We start from the raw sequence: 18,160 nt of genomic DNA, 5'->3' as shown, positions 1-18,160 counted from the left end.
AGGCCCTGCCAGCTGGCTGTGCCAGTGGCACACAGGGAGCTGGACGGCAGCTCCTGCCCATGCAAGGGCTGGGAATTTTCCCTCTGCCTGAAGCCCTGGCAGCGCATCAGGACCCCCTGCCTGCAGCGGGCAGGGGTTGTCCAGAGGCATTTTGCCTTTGGCTGTGAGCATCTCAGACTGTGCATCCATGCTGCCTGGCCAGCACCATGGGCTGAACCAGCACCCACACTAGGACGTCACCAGCTACCGTCATGCTGTGTGACGCAGCCTGGCATGGAGGAAGAATGCCCTGTGGTTTTAATCCCATGTGAGCGCTGAGCTGCCTCGGAGAGCGTCCTCCTCCGGCGCTGACTCAGCAGGAGAAGCCGCAGCACAAGCTGCTCCAGCGCCCTACCAGCCGCCGTCCTGTGGGGAGAAGGGGAGGACGTGGCTGGAGAGGAGGAGGAGGAGGCAGGAGGACATCAGGACACCCCTGGGACAAGCACAGGGAGAAGCAGCGTGGCAGCTGAGCCGTGCCAAGGAGGCTCCCACATCTCAGGGCTGATCCAGGTAGGTGGCAGAGTTGGTGCCAATGCTGTGCCAGTCCTGTGACAGCAGCGTGGAGCAGGGTCACCTGGCGAGGGGGAGGCACAACCACACACCTCCCAGGATGGGTCTCTGGAGTAGCTGCCTCCAGGCAGGAGGTGATCCGTGTGCCAAGTGAGCCTGGCTGGGCTGCCCTCACTGGGAGGGAGAGGAGCTGGGGCCACTGCTGGCTATAGTCCGGCATAAGCAGGGCTGTCAGCCCTGGCACTGGGATCCCCATGCTCCTGCCAGGCTTGGAGCATGGGATAACGTGCCTGTGTTTTTGGGGCTGTTTGGAGGGTGGTTCATCATGGCTCAGTGCAGCCCAGCTCAGCGCGGCCATGCCAGGGCAGGCAGCTCAGCACCGCAGGAATGTGGAGCAGCAGGTTGTGCTTGGCTGGGCTGTCCTTGCTGGCCAGGAAAGGGATGGGAGCCCACAGTGGGCACCAGTGGCTGTCCTGGGGGGGACCCTATGTCCTCGTCCCTGTCCCCCAACAGCCGCCTCTGTGTGGCTTATCCCCAGGGCCGAGCCTCTGGCACTGAGCTGACCTCCAGCACCCACCATGGGGATGCATCCCTGCTTTGCCTTGCCTAGGTAGGCATGTTTGCACCTCTGTGCCAAGCCAGGGAGCCTTCCCTGCACGAGGCACAGGGTCTGAGGGCAGTGGGGCCAGCCATTGGCAGGGTGCCACCATGGGGCATGGGGTCTGGGCACCACTGGACTCATGGGGTGCTGCTGCATGGGCACCTGGCAGCTCCCCATCACCCCGGGTTTCTGCCACCAGCCCGGGGCTGCCTCTGCCTATGTCTTTGTGCAACGCAGAGCACAGCCTGGCCCTGCTTCCCATGGGGGCTGTCAGCACAGCTCTGGGGGGGGCCTGCCTGTCCCTGCCCTTTCCCCAGTGAGGACTTTGGTGCCCAGCACTGCTGGCTCTGTCCCCACATCGCCCCGTTGCTGGGCTCCCTGCAGAGGGGTGCAGAAAGCTGTCCCCAGGGGGGAAGCAGGAGGGTCTGTGGTGGTGCTGGGACCATCCCCAGCTGTCCCCACGCCTGGCCGGCCCCCTGCAGACACTTTCCAGGTCAGAAGGCAGCATGTCCCCTCCCGGAGCCGGGGACTGGGACAGGGGCAGCCAGTCTCCCCCAGGCTGCTCGCCTGTCAGAGCACATCAGGCGAATGCACCGTGTGCTGTGGGGTGGCTGCGGAGTGGAGACCCCCTTGGGGTACAGATTCCGGGGGGCTTGGGCCGACATGTTGGTGAGCACTGGCTTGCAGATGGTGCAGCTGTGGCTCAGCATGGCCGTGGCGTGATGCTGTGGGTGCTGGGGCTGGCTCCTGTCGCCCGTGGCTGATGCTGGGACGGGCCCTTGGTTGCACCCAGGAAGTCGTGCAGGCTGGCGGGACTGGCGGGCGGCTGGCAGTGACTGTGACAGCAGCCTGCTCAGGGACACCGTGGGACGGAGTGGGGCCACGGCACACTGGCCCCCACCGTGCCCACCCGGTGAGTGCTGGGGCTCACCGGTACCTCCCCGGGGCTTGCCTGTGCCCGCAGCTGGGGACTCCTGGGGGGGGTCTTAGAGCAGCTCAGGAGGGGGCATGGGGAGGTGGGGGCAGGTCGAAGCATGCACCCTGCCTGAGCCCCTCTGTGTGTTGAGACCCCTCTGGCTGCGCCCACCTCTGAGCAGGGGGCTGCAGGGGGGTGCAGGGCTGGTTTGCCCCCCCCCCCCCCCCCCCCTTCTGTGGGCGGGCCAGTGCCTCTGCAAGACCGACCGTTGGGGCGGGTGGCTGCGGTTGTTGGGGTTGGCAGGGTCCCAAGGACATGCGGTGCACGGGGCCCCAGCGTGGCTCCAGGCACACCTTGGCCAGGCAAGCACGGGTGGAAACCCCCGCTGGTGCTTTCCAAGGGGCTGCAGGGTGGGAACGGGGAGCCTGGGAGCAGCCCCAGCACCTGCGAGGGGGCTGAGAGCCAAGGGAGCAGCACAGGGAGTGGAGCCCCAAATCCCCCAGCCTGGTGGGGTGGGGAGTGAGTCGGGTGGGGGATGCACCCCTGGGCAGGGGCAATGCACCCCTTGATGTGGGTGAAGGTGATGCACCCCCTGGTGTGAGTGGTGCACCCCAGGAGCGGACAATGCACCCCTTGGTGTGGGTAGTGCACCCCGCGGGCAGCCGATGTGGGAAGAGCATCGGCAAGGGGTGCTGGGCCAAACCAACCCTCCGCGCCCCGGCCTCTCTCGCCAGGGTGCCCCTCGCCATGCTGAGGCACCCTCCCTGCTGGCCCCGCCGGCCCGGTGCGGTGCGGTTTGAAGCTGGCTTGCTGTGCGGATTGGCCAGGGGACGTTTCAGGGAGGCTTCGGTGGCGGTGGAGGCGTGGTTCCTGCCTTCAAATAGGAATAAATAGGAGTCCCGGCGCGGCCGGCGCAGACAGTGCGGCACCGCACGGCCCTGGGCAGCCTTTGTCTGCTGGTGGGGCCAGGGCCAGGCAGGGGCTAGGCAGCCGGCAGCGCCCACTGGCCACCACCACCACCCCTTACTCCAGCCCCTCTTTGCAGCCAACAGCACGTGAGCCCCTCGCTGCTCGGGGTGGCTGCCCACCCTGTGCCCCGGTGCTGGCACTGAGGATGCCCATCGAGGCACTGCAAGCTGGTGATGCCATGAAGGGGGTGACGGTGACGGCGCCCTTCACCTCGGCCATGCCCATCCGCATCCTTCGCAAGGGTCCTGCGTATTTCCGCCGGCGCACCGAGCCAGGTGCTGGGAAGCCCAGCGCAGTGGAGAGGCTGGAGGCCGACAAAGCCAAGTACGTGAAGAGCCAGAGGGTCGCCAGCACCAAGCAGGAGCCAGTGAAGCCACTGCTGCTCAAGCAGCCCCTCTTCACCCCAGGGGTGCGCCGGGCTGTGCTCACCTCCAGCCGAAGGGCACCCCCAGGGCTGCACCGCACCGAGGCTGGCAGCCCGAAGACCTCCCTTGATCTGGAGATCCTGAACAACCTCATCAACCTCTGCGACAGCCCTTTCCCCAAGGCAGAGAGCCCGCTGGGCAGGGAGCACAAGTGGAGGGTGGAAGCGCCAGCGGCACTGGGTGATGGGGCGGATGGTGCCGGCAAGCCACTGGAGAGCCCCGCTGCTGCCAAGCCCCCTGGCAGCATGGCTGTGCGGAGGGTGGACGTCCGTCCCTGCGGGGCTCCACGGGGCCAGGTGACACTGGTGCCTGCATCCCCTGTCCCAGGCGGGCTGCCTGCAGCCCCGGCACGGAGCTCACCCACCCGCCCCGAGAGTGCCCGCCGGCAGCCCCTGCTGCATCGCTCCAAGTCGGACCTGAGCGATCGGCTTTCGCGGGCCACTGCTGACCTGGAGCGCTTCTTCAACTACTGCGGCCTCGACCCTGAGGAGGTGCAGGACATGGGCGCCGAGCGCTTTGCCCGTGCCAGCTCTGACATCGTGTCCCTCAAGTTTCACAGCGTGAGCACGGCCAGCTCGGAGGGCGGCCGCTCACCGCCCAGCACTGCCACGCCAGAGGGCCGGCCAGCTGAGCGCGTGCCCTACGGCATCTCCATCATCGAGCGTAACGCCCGTGTCATCAAGTGGCTGTATGGGCTGCGCCAGGCCAGGGAGCCTGAGCAGGTCTCCAATGTGTAGCAGTGCAGTGGTGGCAGCAGGCGCTGGGGACAGGTTGCTCATCAGCAGGCAATGCTGGCTGGGGAGGGAGCACAGGCTGTGCCCTAGGAGAAGAGACCTCTCAGCGGTGACTTTCGAACTCAGCACCCTGCCTTGTGCCACGGCGGCACCGGTGTGGTGGCCAGGCACCCTTCCTGCTGACTCTGGCTCCATCAGAGCCCCGTGCCGGCACTGGAGAGCCAGGTCTCTGCAAGCCCGTGGGAGGGCAGAGGACACATCCCCGGGTGTGTGGTGGGTCCCTAGCGCCCTTCCCTCACCTGCTCCCATGGGCATCCGTGTGCGGTCGGCCTCCCTGTGCTGCCAGAAGCTCCTGCCTGCCCTGCTCCTCACCAGCACCCATGCGTGGGGGGCAAGAAACTGCTTCCCCCTGCGTGGAGCAGGGACCCAGCCCCAGAGAAGGAGCTGCCCCCTACAGCTTCCACCGTGGGAGGCCACACTGCCAGCAGTGGGGGCTGTATCCTGATGACACCTGTCTTAATGCTGAAAATGTGGGAGAAGCTGGGTGGTTTTTTTGGGGGAGCCAAACCCAGCCCCTTGCTTCAGCCCAGGGCTCCGTGTGTGTGCGTGCGTGTGTGTTTGTGGGTGCTTGTGTCCCCTCCCAGGTGCCAGTGGGCACACAGCCCCCAGCACGCTGGGCCCCAGTATTTATGAAGATGATGGTTGTTTTTTCCTCATTTCCACTGTTTTTCCTGATGTTTGATCTGTAAATAACAATAATAACAATACAGCTAGTTTTATTAAATGTCTGTGCTTTGGAGGCTGTGTGTGTTGCTGTCTCTCCAGGCAGTGGAGGTCAGGATGGGGATCCTTGGGGTGCCCATGGCTCAGCAGGGATTCATGGTGCTGAGTGGACAGGTGCGGGCAGAACCGACGGGTGCTGTGCCATGGTGTGCCAGCGCGGGGCCCAGCGGGCACGGTGGGGGTGGCGGTGGGGTCCGGCAGGTCCCAGCAGAGCCCCAGCTGGCAGGATTCCCCTCTGTGCCGCAGCCAGCACCGTGTGGACCATGCAGCCCTCCCCTGTCTCCTCGCCCCACCTGTTGATCTTGGCCGAGTCCTGGTTCCTCTGGGACTGTGAGATGGGGGCGGCGATAGCGGAGACCTCCCAGGCGAGCTGGGGAGGTGCAAGGATGAAAGTTGATGCAGGGAGTGCTTTGAAGATGAAAAGCGCCTGTGCGTTATCCCCGGGCGGCCTCACGCAGCACCATGGCCCTCCCAGCACTGCGGGTGCTGCCTGCACTGATGAGGTCCCCCTGCTCCTTCCAGTGCTGATGCATCCCATGTGGGCAGGGGGCTGCTGGGGAAGGTGGCACCAATGCCACCTGCCTACACCCAGGGGACCCTGCCTGGATACTGGCCCTGCCACTACCTCCCTCCGGCTCCAGCTGTGGTGGTGGCTGCAAATGGCTCCACACGTGCGGGGAGCCAGCCTGCCTGGAGTGGGTGCAAACACCGCATGCACGGGGGTGGTGACAGGCCATGGGCAAGGTCCAGCCACCGACCCCAGGGCAGCAGGTTTCATTTTTGAGCACAGCAGAGCTCCTGCCGCCCTGTGCTGCTCCAGCCAGTGCTTCCCCCTGCTCAGCCCCATCCTGGCAGCTGCTGGCAGAGCAGCACCAGGGCTCCTCTTGACCAGTGCTTCCACCCAGCACCTGAGGTCCCCCAAAAAGCCCTCATGGGGATGAAGTATTTCCCACCCAGCTTGGCTGCTGCACTGTGTGTTTCTGCCCAGAACCAGTGCACAGGGTGCAGGATCCATCCAGGTCCCTGTGGGTCCAGGCAGGTCCAGCCGCCTGGGATGCAGTGGTAGGAGGCGGTGGCAGGATGCGGTGGCAGGATGCGGTGGCAGGATGAAGGCATGATGTGAGCCCGTGAGTCAGACTGACAAAGTGGGCTGGGGAGGAAGCGCACACCTAAGGGATCCTTAATGATGGCGTGTGGGGTGCTGAGTGCCTCCCCGAGGAGCCGGAAACCAGGTGATGATGATGACAGGGACCCCAGGCACCCACCTGGGGACAGGCTTCACCCTGGGGGAAAGCTCTGCGGGTAATGGATCCCTGCTGGTGACTGGGACCGGCTGTGCTGCTGGATTCCTCAGCCTGGCGTGTCCCAGGGCTTGGTCTAAATATGCTGCTATTGCTGAGGAGAGGGGGGGCACCCACCGGCCCCTGCCAGGCCTGGGGCCAAGCAGCCAGCGTGGCCCTCCAGGCACTGTGGACCCTCAGCTCGGCTCTGGTGTCCTGTGACCCACCGTGGCTGCGTGGCCATCCAAAGCCCTGTGTGCTCATGCGTGATCGTGTGCATGTGTATCCAAGTGTGCATGCATGCTCATGTGCATGCATGCTTCTGTGTACACATGTCTGTGCACGTGTCTGTGTGCATGCATGTCTGTGTGCATGCATGTCTGCAGATGCACAGATAGCAGGAACCATGATCCTGAGCCAAGAGTCTTCCTCTGACCCTGCACCCCTGGGGCTGCCTGCATGAAACCCCGGCACAGATGCTTTGAGGCGACGTGTGCCCCCCAGGGAATGCCCCCACCTTCGCATGTCCCTGCCGGGCACAGCAGGGTGGCCCCAGCACTCCCTATCGCTTTCCCTGGCAGCTGCCTTTCGGTGGCTCCGGTTTCGGTGGGAAGCCACAGCTGAGCCCGTCTGTTATTCCCAGGGAGGAGGGACGGCAGGGGATGGTGTCCGTCGCCCTCACCCCACATGTTGGGGTCTCCCATGGGTGCCCCACGTGCAGGCAGGCGCTGCAGGCAGGCAGCTGGGAGAGAGAAAACCGGCAGCACCCCAGCCTGGGAGCCAGGCCCAGCACCCCGGGGTGGGGGCCGCCCCCCCACCTGGCACGGGGCCCCATGCCCAGGTGCAGCCGTTGCGGGGGGCCGCGGCTGTGCTGTGCTGGTTGCTGCCTGCAGTGCTGCTCACCCGGAGTGGGGCGAGGCTCCCAGGCAGCCCCCCCGCCCTGTATTTTCCATTTTTTAATTATTCCGCACAACCCCACTTATGAGCATCTTCTGGAAGTGCCAACTACGTCACGTGCTTTAATCACTGTTAATTAGTGAATGCCTCAGGACAGCGTTGAGGGCAGGGCATCAGGAGCCTCACCGCTGCCATGGGCACAGCTGGTGCCAGTGCCAGTACCCTGCCAGAGGGTCCCACCGTCCCCACGGGGAGGACAGCGTGTCCCTGTGTCCCTCACCCCACTGTCCCTGTCCCTGGGGAGCCACAGTGGGGTTGGGTTAGGTGACAGCGGGTGGTCTCCCGGCACCTCTGCTCCTCAGCTCTACGGGGTCTCTGCTGTCACCCACCCACCCACTTCCCTGGGGTGACAGGGACCCATTTTGGGGAGGGAGACACAGGGTTAATTGGGTGTCATGGAGGCAGTGGCTCCCTGGCAGCTGCCACTGGTCCCCAGGGCTTGGGTACCAGGGGGACAGGTGACCTGGGGACCCAGTGGAGTAACGCTGTCTCCCAGGGGTGAGGGTGCTGCAGGGGGCTGCCACCGGGCTGCGTGGGACCTCCGGTGGCAATGGGGCTGAGAGATGGGGGCAGGGATTGCAGGGGGACAGGACTACCTGCAGAAGGGTGACAATGACAGGCTGTCACTGAGCCCTGCCTCCTGTGGGCTCACCCATGCACTGAGCTGCCCAGGGCTCAGGGTTCCCTTGGGATGCTCAGAGTCTGTCTGTCCTGCCCTGTCCCACAGCCCTTCTGCCCACCCTTGTCCCAGTTGCTGAGGAGAGGGGATCAATGCCTGCCCTGGGGGGGATGGGATGCAGGGACACCCCACCCACTCATGCCCTGTTGATGCTTGGAAAATAAATATGTCTTAGTACAAAAATAAAAGTGCCTCCAGCCTCCCATTTGGGGGGGTGGCTGGGGGGCCCCAGCTGGACACCCAGCTGCTCTGCACCCTGCTCCTCCCAGGCTGCTCCCCAAAGTGCCCTCAGCGTGGGTTTGCTCTCTGAATGCAACCGTGGGCAAGAGGTCCCTGCCCCATGCCCCACTTCCCCCTCCTGCATGCCCATCTCCTCCCTCCTCTGCCCCAGCTCAGATCCTCCTGAAAGCCACTCCCAGGACCTTTCCCACCACCTCCCACCCCCCAACCCCATCACAAACTGCAGCCCCCTCCCCACCTGCCACCCCTCAGCCCTAACCTGCCCATTCTGGGGCTCTGCCTGCCCCTGCCAGTGCAGCCCCCCTGCAGCGAGCACCTTCCAGCCTAGGGCTGGTCCCCCCAGGGTCCCCAAAGACAACCCCTGCTCATCTCGTGCACCCTGGGGGCTGGAGGCGCTCAGTCCCATCCTGCAAGGAGCAGTGCCTGTGCTGCTTTGCATGGGGACAGTGGCTTGGGCCATGCACGGCAGAGGGGATGGCCTGTATCCCCCTGCACAGCCATGCCTGGGCAGGAGGGATGGCACTGGCTTCTTGCACTCGTGAGGATACCCATCCTCTCCAGCTCCCCTAATCCCATGGGGAAAGCGGGATGGTGGGCGCTTTGCAATGCCCAAAAATAAGGCAAAGCCCCTGTCGTGCCTTGGAGCCCAGCTGAGTGTGCAGGGGGGCCCGGCAGGTCTTGGACCCCTGTCCCCAGAACAAAAATCGGAGGCCCTGCAGGACAGGGAGAGAAACCGAGGTGTGATCGAGTGGTTTCCATGTGCCGAAGCCCACTGCAGAGGGGCTGGTTCAAGGCAGAGCCCCCACACCAGCTCCTGCAGCACCAGAGCCCCTTGTCACTGCCTGTGGGTCCCTCTGGTCCTTAATGTGCAGGCTCTTGGAAGATGGGATAAACAAGAGTAAAAAATATAACTGGGGGAAAAGTTCCCCTGCGGCGGCTGGGAGGGCTCAGTCTCCTGCAACCATCCCTTCTCCTGGAGCCCTCTCTCTGTGCCAGGCTGGCACCGGTTACGGTGCTGCCCCACTGCCAGCACGCTAGAAGCTGGTGGGTCGGATCAGCATGCGGGTGCCCTTCAGGGAGTAGCTGGGCCCCTGGAAGTGGTGCCAGCGGATGCCGTTGAGCTTGCGGATGTTGTGCCGGGCTGGATAGTAGATGCCATTCAGGTTGGAGAGACCGCAGGCGTCGAACCACCAGCCTGCGAGGAAGGAGCGGGGTGGGAGGGTGGCATCCCAGGTGGGCACCCATGGGTGCTGTCTGGGTCTCCTGCCCCACTCACCTCCCGACAGCATCTGGGCGCACTTGCAGAGGCAGTTATCATTGTCGGCGTCACGGGTACTGAAGCGGGTGCCCTGCAGCGCCATTCCACTCTGCTGCCCGGCTGTGCCACTGTAGTCCTGCAGCGACAGCCTGCCGCCCAGCACGGCACCGCATGGCCATGGCCACCATCAGTGCCAGCTGGCTGCTGCTGGGGGCGGGTCACAAAGCCCCTCAGCCCTGCTCGGGGGGGTGTCAAAGGCCATGGGTGCCACATGCTGAGCAAGGCCTGGTGCGGAGGGATGCAGGCAGAAATCCTGCAGCTCCAGCTTGGCTGGGGTCTGCTGGCTTGCAGGGCCTGTCCTGGGGTCCCCAAGGGTGGAGGTCATGTTGTACTGGGGCAGGGGAGACCTCCCCAAGGCTCCTCCCATCGTCTTTGCTGGGGTCAGCTTGGTGCATGCCCAGGATGCATGGTGCAGGGGATCTCTGGAGTCTGGTCCCATCTCCAGCCCAGCACCAAAGCACCCAGCTGCCAACCCTCCTGCCTGTGGCTGTGCTGAGGGGCCCGGCGCATACACCATCCTCACAAGCCTGGCAGCAGGAGCGCAGCACCCCTCCTTGGACACGGGTGTAGCAGCCTGGGGATGCCCAGCATCCCTGGGAACACTTGGTGGCCATGGTCATGTCACCCCCACTTGCCCAAGCAGCAAGCCACAGTGCGAGTGTTCTGGCTGCTGGCTGGCACCATGCTGGGCTGCCAGCTGGGATGGGAAATCCCACTGCCCTGATGCAATGCTGTGCATTGAAAATCTACTTCTCAGGAGCCCAGGGAGAGGAGGAACGGGTGGCACAGTGATTTCCTCCAACGCCTGGAGGGAGCTCTGCTTAGGCAGAACCCCACCAGGAACTCCCAGCAAAGCCCCGTGTGATCCTGCACCCCTCCAGGGCCATGCACCTCCCTGGGGCACCACAGTCAGCTCTTGCCCATGGCCATGGCTGCCTGTGGGGCTTGGGGACAGCCGGAGATGGGGTGAGCTGGGCGGCCGTCCCCCACATTTCCTCTTTCCTACCTGTAAAGCTGCTGCTCGCTTCCCAGCTGGAATTTCCCATAGTGGGCATAGACCTGGCCGCCCTCCCAGTCCTGCAGCTCGATGCGCAGGGCATAGGGTGCCTGGCTGGTCAGGAGGTGCACAGCCTCGTTACCCATCCAGTACTCGCCTGCTGCGTCCCCAAAGCCCTGGGGGAGCAACGGGGTGGGTAAGCACAGGGTGCCCCCAAGGGTGTCCCCCTTGCTGGGCAGGTACAGACCTGCTTGTACTCCTTCCAGCTTCTCTGGAAGCTGAGGCTGCCGTTGGCACGAAGCTGGATGACTGTCCAGCCCCCTCGGTCCATCTCCATGTCACAGTATGCCTGCAGTGGGGAGAGCCAGGGTGGGCTGCAGAGCGGGGCGATGAGGGCTGGCTTGGGGTGGGCAGCTGGGTGCACCTCCAAAGGGCTGGGCAGCCCAGCATGGGTGCTGCATGGGTGCTAGAGGCTGCTGAGGGGCTGGTGAGCATGTGCTATGCCCAGTGTCTGGCTTGGGGGGTCTCTCCTCCCTCTGTGGGCAGGGGCTGGGGCACAGCACCCATCAGTGGGGGTACCTCTAAAATCAATTTAGGGCTGTGCAAGCCCTGCCTTCACCTGGCAGCTGCTGCCTTTACCCCCTCTGCAGCCCCCGAGACACCTCATCCCTCATGGGCAAATGGGGTGGGGGGCAGTGCCCCGGTGAGGGGAGATGGGGTTGCCATGCAACAGGGACACCCACTCTGCTCCAGGGCCAGCGTGCACTGGGTGGCACTGGGTTCAGCAGCACCCCAAGGTGCTCCCTCCAGGCCATGCTCACCTTTTTGGGCTCGCTGAGGTTGGTGATGTGGAGGGTGTAGACACCACTGGCATGGATGCCCGCCCGGCGCACCTCAGCGCAGTCCTGGAAGAGCTGCTGCTGCCCCGGCAGTGGGGCTGCAGCAGAGGGGACGGTGAGACGGCAGAAACCCCACCGGTCCCGCAGCCCTGCCTGGTTTTGTTGCTCTTTCCCTCTCCCTTTGGATACTTCTGTGCTCACAGATTATTTTTCTTTTTTCTGTGCTGTCTCCCTAGGGCTGGGTGAGGGGTCGTGCTGCGCTGGGGCTGCCTCCAGCCTAAGCCTGGGGATTTGCCACAGCTGGGGACGGCGTTGGGCCACGGACCCTCCCCTGGGGCTCGGACCTGCTCCCCGGCTGGGATGCAGGGCTCATTTTCAGGGCGAAGTCACCCACACCTGAGCTGAGCACAGGGGCTGGCACAGCACCCTGGCACCCTCTCGGGAGGGCGAGGAGCTCTTCTGCTGCCTGCACCCTGCCTGCACCACTGCCGGCTCACCTCTGCCCTGTGAGACAAGGCGCACCAGGCTCTGCACCGTCTCAAGGAGCTGGAGCTGCTGGCGCTGGAGCAGGCTGGTGTTGGTGCTGGCAGCCAGCAGCGACTTCTCCAGCTCCTCGATGGTGCCACTTTGCCGGCTCACCAGGTGCTGCAGCTTCTCCTTCTCCGAGCGGGCCCCCGCCAGCTCTGCCTGGTGCTTCGTCTCCATCTCCAGCACCCGCACCTCCAGGATGCTGAAAGGGGGAGGCAGCGGTGATGGGGGGTTGTGTCTGCACTCAGCAGCTGGGCAGGGAGTGGGTGGCACAGTGGACCCAGCTCCAGCTGCTGTGCCCCAGGATGTCTGTGGAGACCCAGAACTGTCCCCATCCCCTGCTGCACCCACCAAATCACACCCCGCCTGGCACCTCTGGGATGTGCTTAGCTAGGGGAAACCAAAGCCTGGGGCGCTGTGCTGGGGCTGGGCAATGCCCCAGGGACCCCAGCCAGCCCTTGGAGGAGTTCAAGCCCCCCCCAGCAAAATGCAGCCGCACTTCTGGGGTGGGAGGGACCCGGGGGCTGTGGGGGTCCCCAAGCCACCCCAGGCCCAGTATACTTGTTCCTGTTCTGCAGCTTGTGGATCTCATTCGTCTGCAGCAGCAGCTGCTTCTCCAGCTTAGTGGTGGACAGGGAGTTCTCCTGTAGCTGCATCTCGATGCGTGATGTCTGGTTCAGCACCTGCCCCAGCAGCAGAGGGGAGTGTCGGTGTGAGCAGCCAGGGCCACCCCATGTCCCCAGATGTCACCGGGCTCACGCTTCTTGGCACACAACCCCAGTACCTCCATACACTGGGGCACTAAACCATGCATCACCGTGGTGAATTGCCCCACTTTTAGCAGTAGAGAAACCATGCCACCCACCACAGTCCCAGGGGTGGTGGGGACATGGGGACACGTGTGCTGTGCACCCCAGCCACCCTTTTACCTGGGCCTCCACACTCGTGAGCTTGCGGCTCTGCTCGGCGCTCTGGTTGAGGAGGGTGCTGCCGATCTCTAGCATCGTGGCGGTCTGGTTCTGCACCGCCGTCTGCCGCAGCTGCGCCATCTCCGGCTTCATGCTCATCTGGATGTAGCTCTCCAGCTGTGGAGGGGAGTGGGGATACGGCAGGTCATTTGGGGAGCTTGCCAGGTCCTCCCCCAGCACACTGGCCAAGCCTGGCACCACTTGACACATCCCTGGGAGTGTTTCGGCACAGAATGACCCATCCCGGGGCCCTTTGAAGCTTATCGGGAGGACTGAGTGAGCTGCCCACATGCTGCACCGCAGCAGGGCAGCCCCCTCAAGCACCGGCTGCCAAGATTCCTGGGCTGTGGAGCCAGCTGGGACCTGGCACGGGCTTGTGTGCGCCCGGGTGTGCTGGCAAGCTGGGGCTGCTGCCTGGCCCGGGTGGCTTGTGCTGAGCAGCTGGGCAGGGAGTGCCCGGCATCGGCATTGGCATCGGCATTGGCATCGGCATCAGCTGCCAGCCTCTGGGCACTGGTTTCCCAGGGCTGGGGACATGGAGGGTGGGGGGCACCATTGGCTGGGGAAGGTGGGTGTCTGGAGCCTGGTGCTGCCTCGCCACAGGGAATCGCTCGGGGCTGGGAAGAAGCTGGCTGCGGACACAGCTGAGATGTCGCTTCCGTTTTCCCAGCCCATGGGGGAGCCGCCTTTCCCAAAGGCTTTTCTATTTCTGGCGGCCCTGCCACGAGGTTCCCATTCCTGGGGCAACGGCCTCGCTGGGGGCATGGTCCCTTGGCGGGAGCCGCAGGGAGCGGAAGGGGCTGTGCTGCCGCCCACGGTGGGAAAGCGGCCCCCAAGAGCAGGAGGGGGTGGGGGCTGCCCAGCTCCATCTACCCCACAGGTCCTGTTGTCCCCACACTGCCCGGATCCTGCTCCCTGCCTGAGCTCCCAGCTGGTGCCGGCAAAGCCCCACATCCCTGCACATCTCCTGGGACTGTGGACCAGGTGGGACCAGCACGGGTCTGGGATGCTGCTCTCTGGGCAGTGTAGCAAGCAGGCAGCAGTGCCGGGATGCTCAGCACAGGAGCAGGGCAGGCAGCGGGCCAGAGCGCTGCTCTGCACTTGTTTGTGCATGATGAAATCTGGTTGGCAGCAGTGAGGACCCGTTCCCTCCTCCCCAGAACCGGGCAGTGATAACACTATTGCCCCACCACAAGCACCCACAGAGGGCAGGAGGGTCCCAGGGCTGGGCATCCCGGTCAGCATGCCTGCACCCCGTTTCCCTGGGGATTTTCCCTCACGGGAACATGCTCGCGGGGAGGAAGCGGGGAAAGGTCGGAGAGCCACGTCTGGAAAACATTTCACTGAGCTGAGTGATTGCTGGAGAGTTTCCCTTTAACCACGTCGTTAATCTTGTTGCTTCACAGGGCTCTGGGAGGCCTTTTCTCCCTCTTAATCTTGCTTTCTTTTTTTTTTTTCTTTTTTAAATAAACATATCTCTGAGCCCGAGGGCAGTACATACCCATGAAAAAGGTCAGGCTGGCACGGGGAGGGCTGAGCGCAGCCCAAGATGGAGCCCCAGCTCCCGGCCCTGGGAGCACCTGGGGCTGGAGCAGGACACAACGTCCCCGGCCATGGGTGGCGCAAAGGACCCAAGTGGGACAGGCTCTGTGCAGAGGACAGGGAACATGGGATCACCCCCCTTTCACCACATAGATGCCGAGGTGAGCGGGGCTCACCTGGGCTTGGGAGGGTCCCACCAGCCTCATCCCTTCCTGAGAAGGGCAGAGGGGCTGGAGGGGAGACTGTGGTGCTCTGGGTCACCCCAAAATGCTGCCCTGGTGCAGGAGGGACCCCACCCTCCCCACTGTCTCACTACCAGTGACCAGTTGCCCACAGCTGGATGATCCTGTGCTGCTTTCTTGCAGCTGCATCCTTCCACTGTCCTTGTCCCCATCCTGCCCTAGCATTTCCAAGCAGCCCACAAGCACCAGCTTGGGGGGGGCCCTGTGCCAGGCATGGGAGAAGCCCCCTCCCCGCCTGCACCCCTCACCCATGCCAGGGTGAGCAGCATCAGCCCCTGTGCCACAGGCACCCCAGAGCTGCCAACCTGCCCCGCTGGGGACCCCATTCCACCCTAATCCCCCCCCCACCCCAGACCCAGTGGCACCACCGAATGTTTGTGTTTGAACTAAAGTTAATTCCTCCTGAGACATACACGGCCAACGGGATGGCGAGCAGAAGCCACGTGTCCTTGTGCGCTGGGTCCTCACCACATCCCTGCCCTTCCCAGCCATGGGGGGCTGCACGTGGGGAGGGGGACTCAGCACCCCAGTGCTGCAGATGGGGTTCCTGGGGGAAGCTGGGTGCTGGGGGTGCCCAGGAGGTCTGGGAAGCCCAAGTGGCGTCCCCATGCCAGGGCAGAGCAGACAGGGATGCTGTGTTGTTTACAATCTGTCCCCAAACCCGATGCCTCCTTTGAGCCCCGGTTTGTTTGTTCAGGCCTGGAGTCCGACCAAAACAAGCCTCCCTGGGCAGCTCCAGTTAAATTAAGAAAGCCAAGGAACAACAGAAAAAAAAATAGCTGCAAGCTGCCTTTAAATGGAGAGGGCCACGCTGTGGGATGGGATGGGGTGGGATGGGGTCCTGGCTGCCCAGTGCCCCACTGCCTTCTGTTCCTTGGGGCTGCAGCGGAGGGCATCACTGTCCACAGCTGCCCAGATGTGCTACCCCACTTTGCCTGTGGCTGCTTGCTCCTGGGCAGGGCCATGTGCACCTCTGGTGGGACGCCTAGCCCCCTGCCTTGCTCAGCCATGCCCAAAGGCTGCTCTTGTGTGAGGGAAGCTCAGAGCTGGCCTGAGCACCCAGGGCACAGGGATGACTGAGAAGGGACCCCAGGGCACAAAGACCCCAGAGCAGGAACTCCAGGATGCAGGGACCCAAGGGCAAAGGGAGCCCAGGGCACAGGGACCCCAAGGGCACCGGGACCTCAGGGTGCAGGGACCCCAAGGGTGCAGGGCCCCCAGGCTGCAGGAACCCAAGGGCATAGGGACCCCAAGGGCACAGGGACCTCAGGGTGCAGGGATCCCTGGGCGCAGGGACCCCAGGGCTGTGCATGCACAGCAGATCCAGCAGGTCCTGCAGCAATGGAGATTTGCTGCCACCAGCCAGGTGGTAGCTGGCTCTGCCAGTCCCTCTGCTACAACCCAGGCTGTTGAGTGGAGCCATAGCTCAGTGTTTTCCCAGTTTTTGAGGAATTTGTCATTTCGGATGGCAGAGAGGACAGGGGACAGACCTGCATGTCCCTGATGCCTGCCCTGTCCCCCATGGCCAGGGGAGGCTCGCTGAGCAGCGTGGCTGGCACAGACCAGCCCCGGGACCCCTGCTTGGTGTGTTTGGCTCCAGCCTGGCCCCAAACACTGCGGGGGCTCGACACACACCATCTCACAGTGCCACTGACAGAGGCACACAGGTCCCATTGCACCCCAGTGGGACACTGCCACGACGTGGATGTGGCTGGGCTGTTGATGCCACTCAGCTGGAGGGTCAGTGACAGCTGGGGACAAGCTGTTTGCTGCCTTATCAGCACAGGCACCCAGGGTCCTGCTGCTGCTGCCTCGCCTGGGTGTGGGGTTTGTGGACCCCCAGGAAGGTGTCCCCTGGGACAAGCCGGCTGGGAGCTATTCCTGGGTCTGACGCAGGCGGCCGTGCTTGGCCGCAGATGAGGGCTCCTTCGGCGCTTGTGAGCTCTCAGGAAGGAAATGCTGCTTCCTGCCTCAGGCAGTGGGGATGGGGCGAGCCAGAGTGGGGAGCATCCCCTTGGCACGCAGCCCCTCTAGTGTGGCACCCCACTGCCCCCTGCAACCTGCCCACGTGTGGCACGGCCACCCAAGAGCCACAGGTCCCGCTCAAAGTCTCACCAAATGCCAGAAGCTTTTGCAAAGCCCATTAAGTGGGAAAACGATGGAGCTGGAGGGGTTTTGGTGGCCCCTGCCCTTAGGTCCCTCACTCTGCCACCTGCAAAAACCCTTCCCAAGAGCTTTCCAGCAAGGCCCCGTCTTGACCCAGAACAGGGAGCCCTGAGCCCCAGGGTATGCCAGCCCATCTGGAACCACGAGGAGCAGGGATGGCAGAGGGATACAGCTGCAGTGGCAAGCACTGGTGACCTGCAGCACCCATGAGCTGCAGCACCCAGCCCCTCCAAGGAGACAGTTCCTGGTGCAAATGGGCCAGGATCAGGCCCAGGTTGCAGACGTTGACCTGGCCACAATGCTGCTGCTCGGGTGGGTGTGAAAGCCCCTGGCACCCAGCTCTGCCTTCGGCAGCCCGGAGCAGGCGGGGAGCTGGAGCAGGCAGCCCTATGGACATGCTGCACACTTGGGACCCCTGCCTGTGCCACCCTGCTGCCCGCACCCCCGCCGCCCCGCACCCTACCTTCAGCAGCCACTGGGTGCTGTTCTCCAGGATCCTCTCAAGGTGCCGCAGGCGCTGGGTGGCCCCGTGGCCGGTGTGCACGGTGCCGGCCGGTGAGTCCCGCTGCAGCAGCGCATTGGCAGGGCTGGGGGCGGCGGGGGCAGCCGGGCAGGGTGGTGGGTCGGCCTCAGGCAGCACGAAGGTGTAGCTGCAGTGGCCGTGCTGCACCCGGTGGTAATGCCGGCGGCTGCCCCCCTCCAGCGCCCGGCGCTGGGCTCCGGCTGCGCACAGTGCCGTCGTGGCGCAGGTCAGGGCCACGAGGCCAAGGCTGAGCGCCTGCATGGCGTGGGGGTCCCCGTGGTGCTGGGGGGGGCAGAGCAGGGTGCTGCGGGTGGGGATGCACCACCGCTGCCCGGGTGGCCGCGACGCCGCTCTTTGCCGGGATGGGTCAGTGGGCGCTCGCCGCCGAGTCGAAATGCTGCAATTTCGGCATTTCCTCCCTCTGAGCCAGCTCTGGCCGCCCCGGCCTTTTATCACCAGGCGGCCGCAGCCCTCGCAGGGGGAGAGGGGGGAAAAAAAAGAAAAAAGAAAAACAAAGGAAAAAATCTGTTTAAAAACAATACTTCTATCTTTTTTCTCTCCTCCTAAGCCCACTGCGGGGAGATCAAGTTTCACACGTGATCTATAAATGTCTTGCACACACACTCGCACAGGCAGCCCCCGTCCCTCCCCCAGCTACAGGCACCCGCCAGCCCCCCCGGCCGTTCTCTGCACAGCTCATTGCACCTCCTGCAGTGCCAGCCCCATGGCAGCCCCATGGCAGCCTGCCGGGCCAAGCTGCCAGCACCGAGCCCTCACACCCCCCAGACCCAGCACTCGGCGAGTCCCTCCCAGCCAGCACCCACTGGGACCTGCTGCCCCTGGGGCACCCCCATCCTGGGGAGCAGAGCTCCCTCCCCGCAACCCGGCTATTTATAACGCTGGA

The 18,160-nt window shown here is 64.2% G+C and overlaps 2 protein-coding genes across 4 annotated transcripts; one reads left to right on the top strand and one right to left on the bottom strand.

Moving 5' to 3' along the window:
- Positions 1–168: 168 nt before the first annotated feature.
- On the top strand, positions 169–4,993 carry FAM110A (family with sequence similarity 110 member A). Of its 2 annotated transcripts, none has more exons than XM_056354922.1 (2): positions 169–549; positions 3,112–4,993. In XM_056354922.1, the coding sequence occupies exon 2, from the start codon at positions 3,181–3,183 to the stop codon at positions 4,195–4,197; it is 1,017 nt and encodes a 338-aa protein (XP_056210897.1). In that variant the 5' UTR covers positions 169–549; positions 3,112–3,180; the 3' UTR covers positions 4,198–4,993. The 2 variants fall into 2 exon arrangements, with proteins under 2 accessions (XP_056210897.1, XP_056210896.1); XM_056354921.1 differs by lacking the exon at positions 169–549 and adding an exon at positions 587–2,063.
- A 3,383-nt stretch (positions 4,994–8,376) lies between these two features.
- Positions 8,377–17,805, bottom strand: ANGPT4 (angiopoietin 4). 2 transcript variants are annotated; one of them, XM_056355087.1, is made up of 9 exons: positions 17,197–17,805; positions 12,745–12,900; positions 12,377–12,498; positions 11,785–12,017; positions 11,270–11,385; positions 10,696–10,797; positions 10,458–10,624; positions 9,410–9,540; positions 8,377–9,328 (listed from the first exon to the last, which is right to left on the bottom strand). In XM_056355087.1, exons 1-9 carry the CDS (start codon positions 17,515–17,517, stop codon positions 9,168–9,170), a joined length of 1,509 nt encoding a protein of 502 aa, XP_056211062.1. In that variant the 5' UTR covers positions 17,518–17,805; the 3' UTR covers positions 8,377–9,167. The 2 variants fall into 2 exon arrangements, 1 of the variants encoding a protein (XP_056211062.1); XR_008824449.1 differs by having other exon boundaries at positions 9,195–9,328; positions 10,458–10,562.
- Between the last annotated feature and the right edge of the window lie 355 nt (positions 17,806–18,160).

This window comes from Falco biarmicus, chromosome 10, assembly GCF_023638135.1.
Source record: "Falco biarmicus isolate bFalBia1 chromosome 10, bFalBia1.pri, whole genome shotgun sequence".
In the NCBI taxonomy this organism is placed as follows: Eukaryota; Metazoa; Chordata; class Aves; order Falconiformes; family Falconidae; genus Falco; species Falco biarmicus.
The sequence above is the reverse complement of the archived record's forward strand: the minus strand, read 5'-3'. Positions and strand labels throughout refer to the sequence as shown.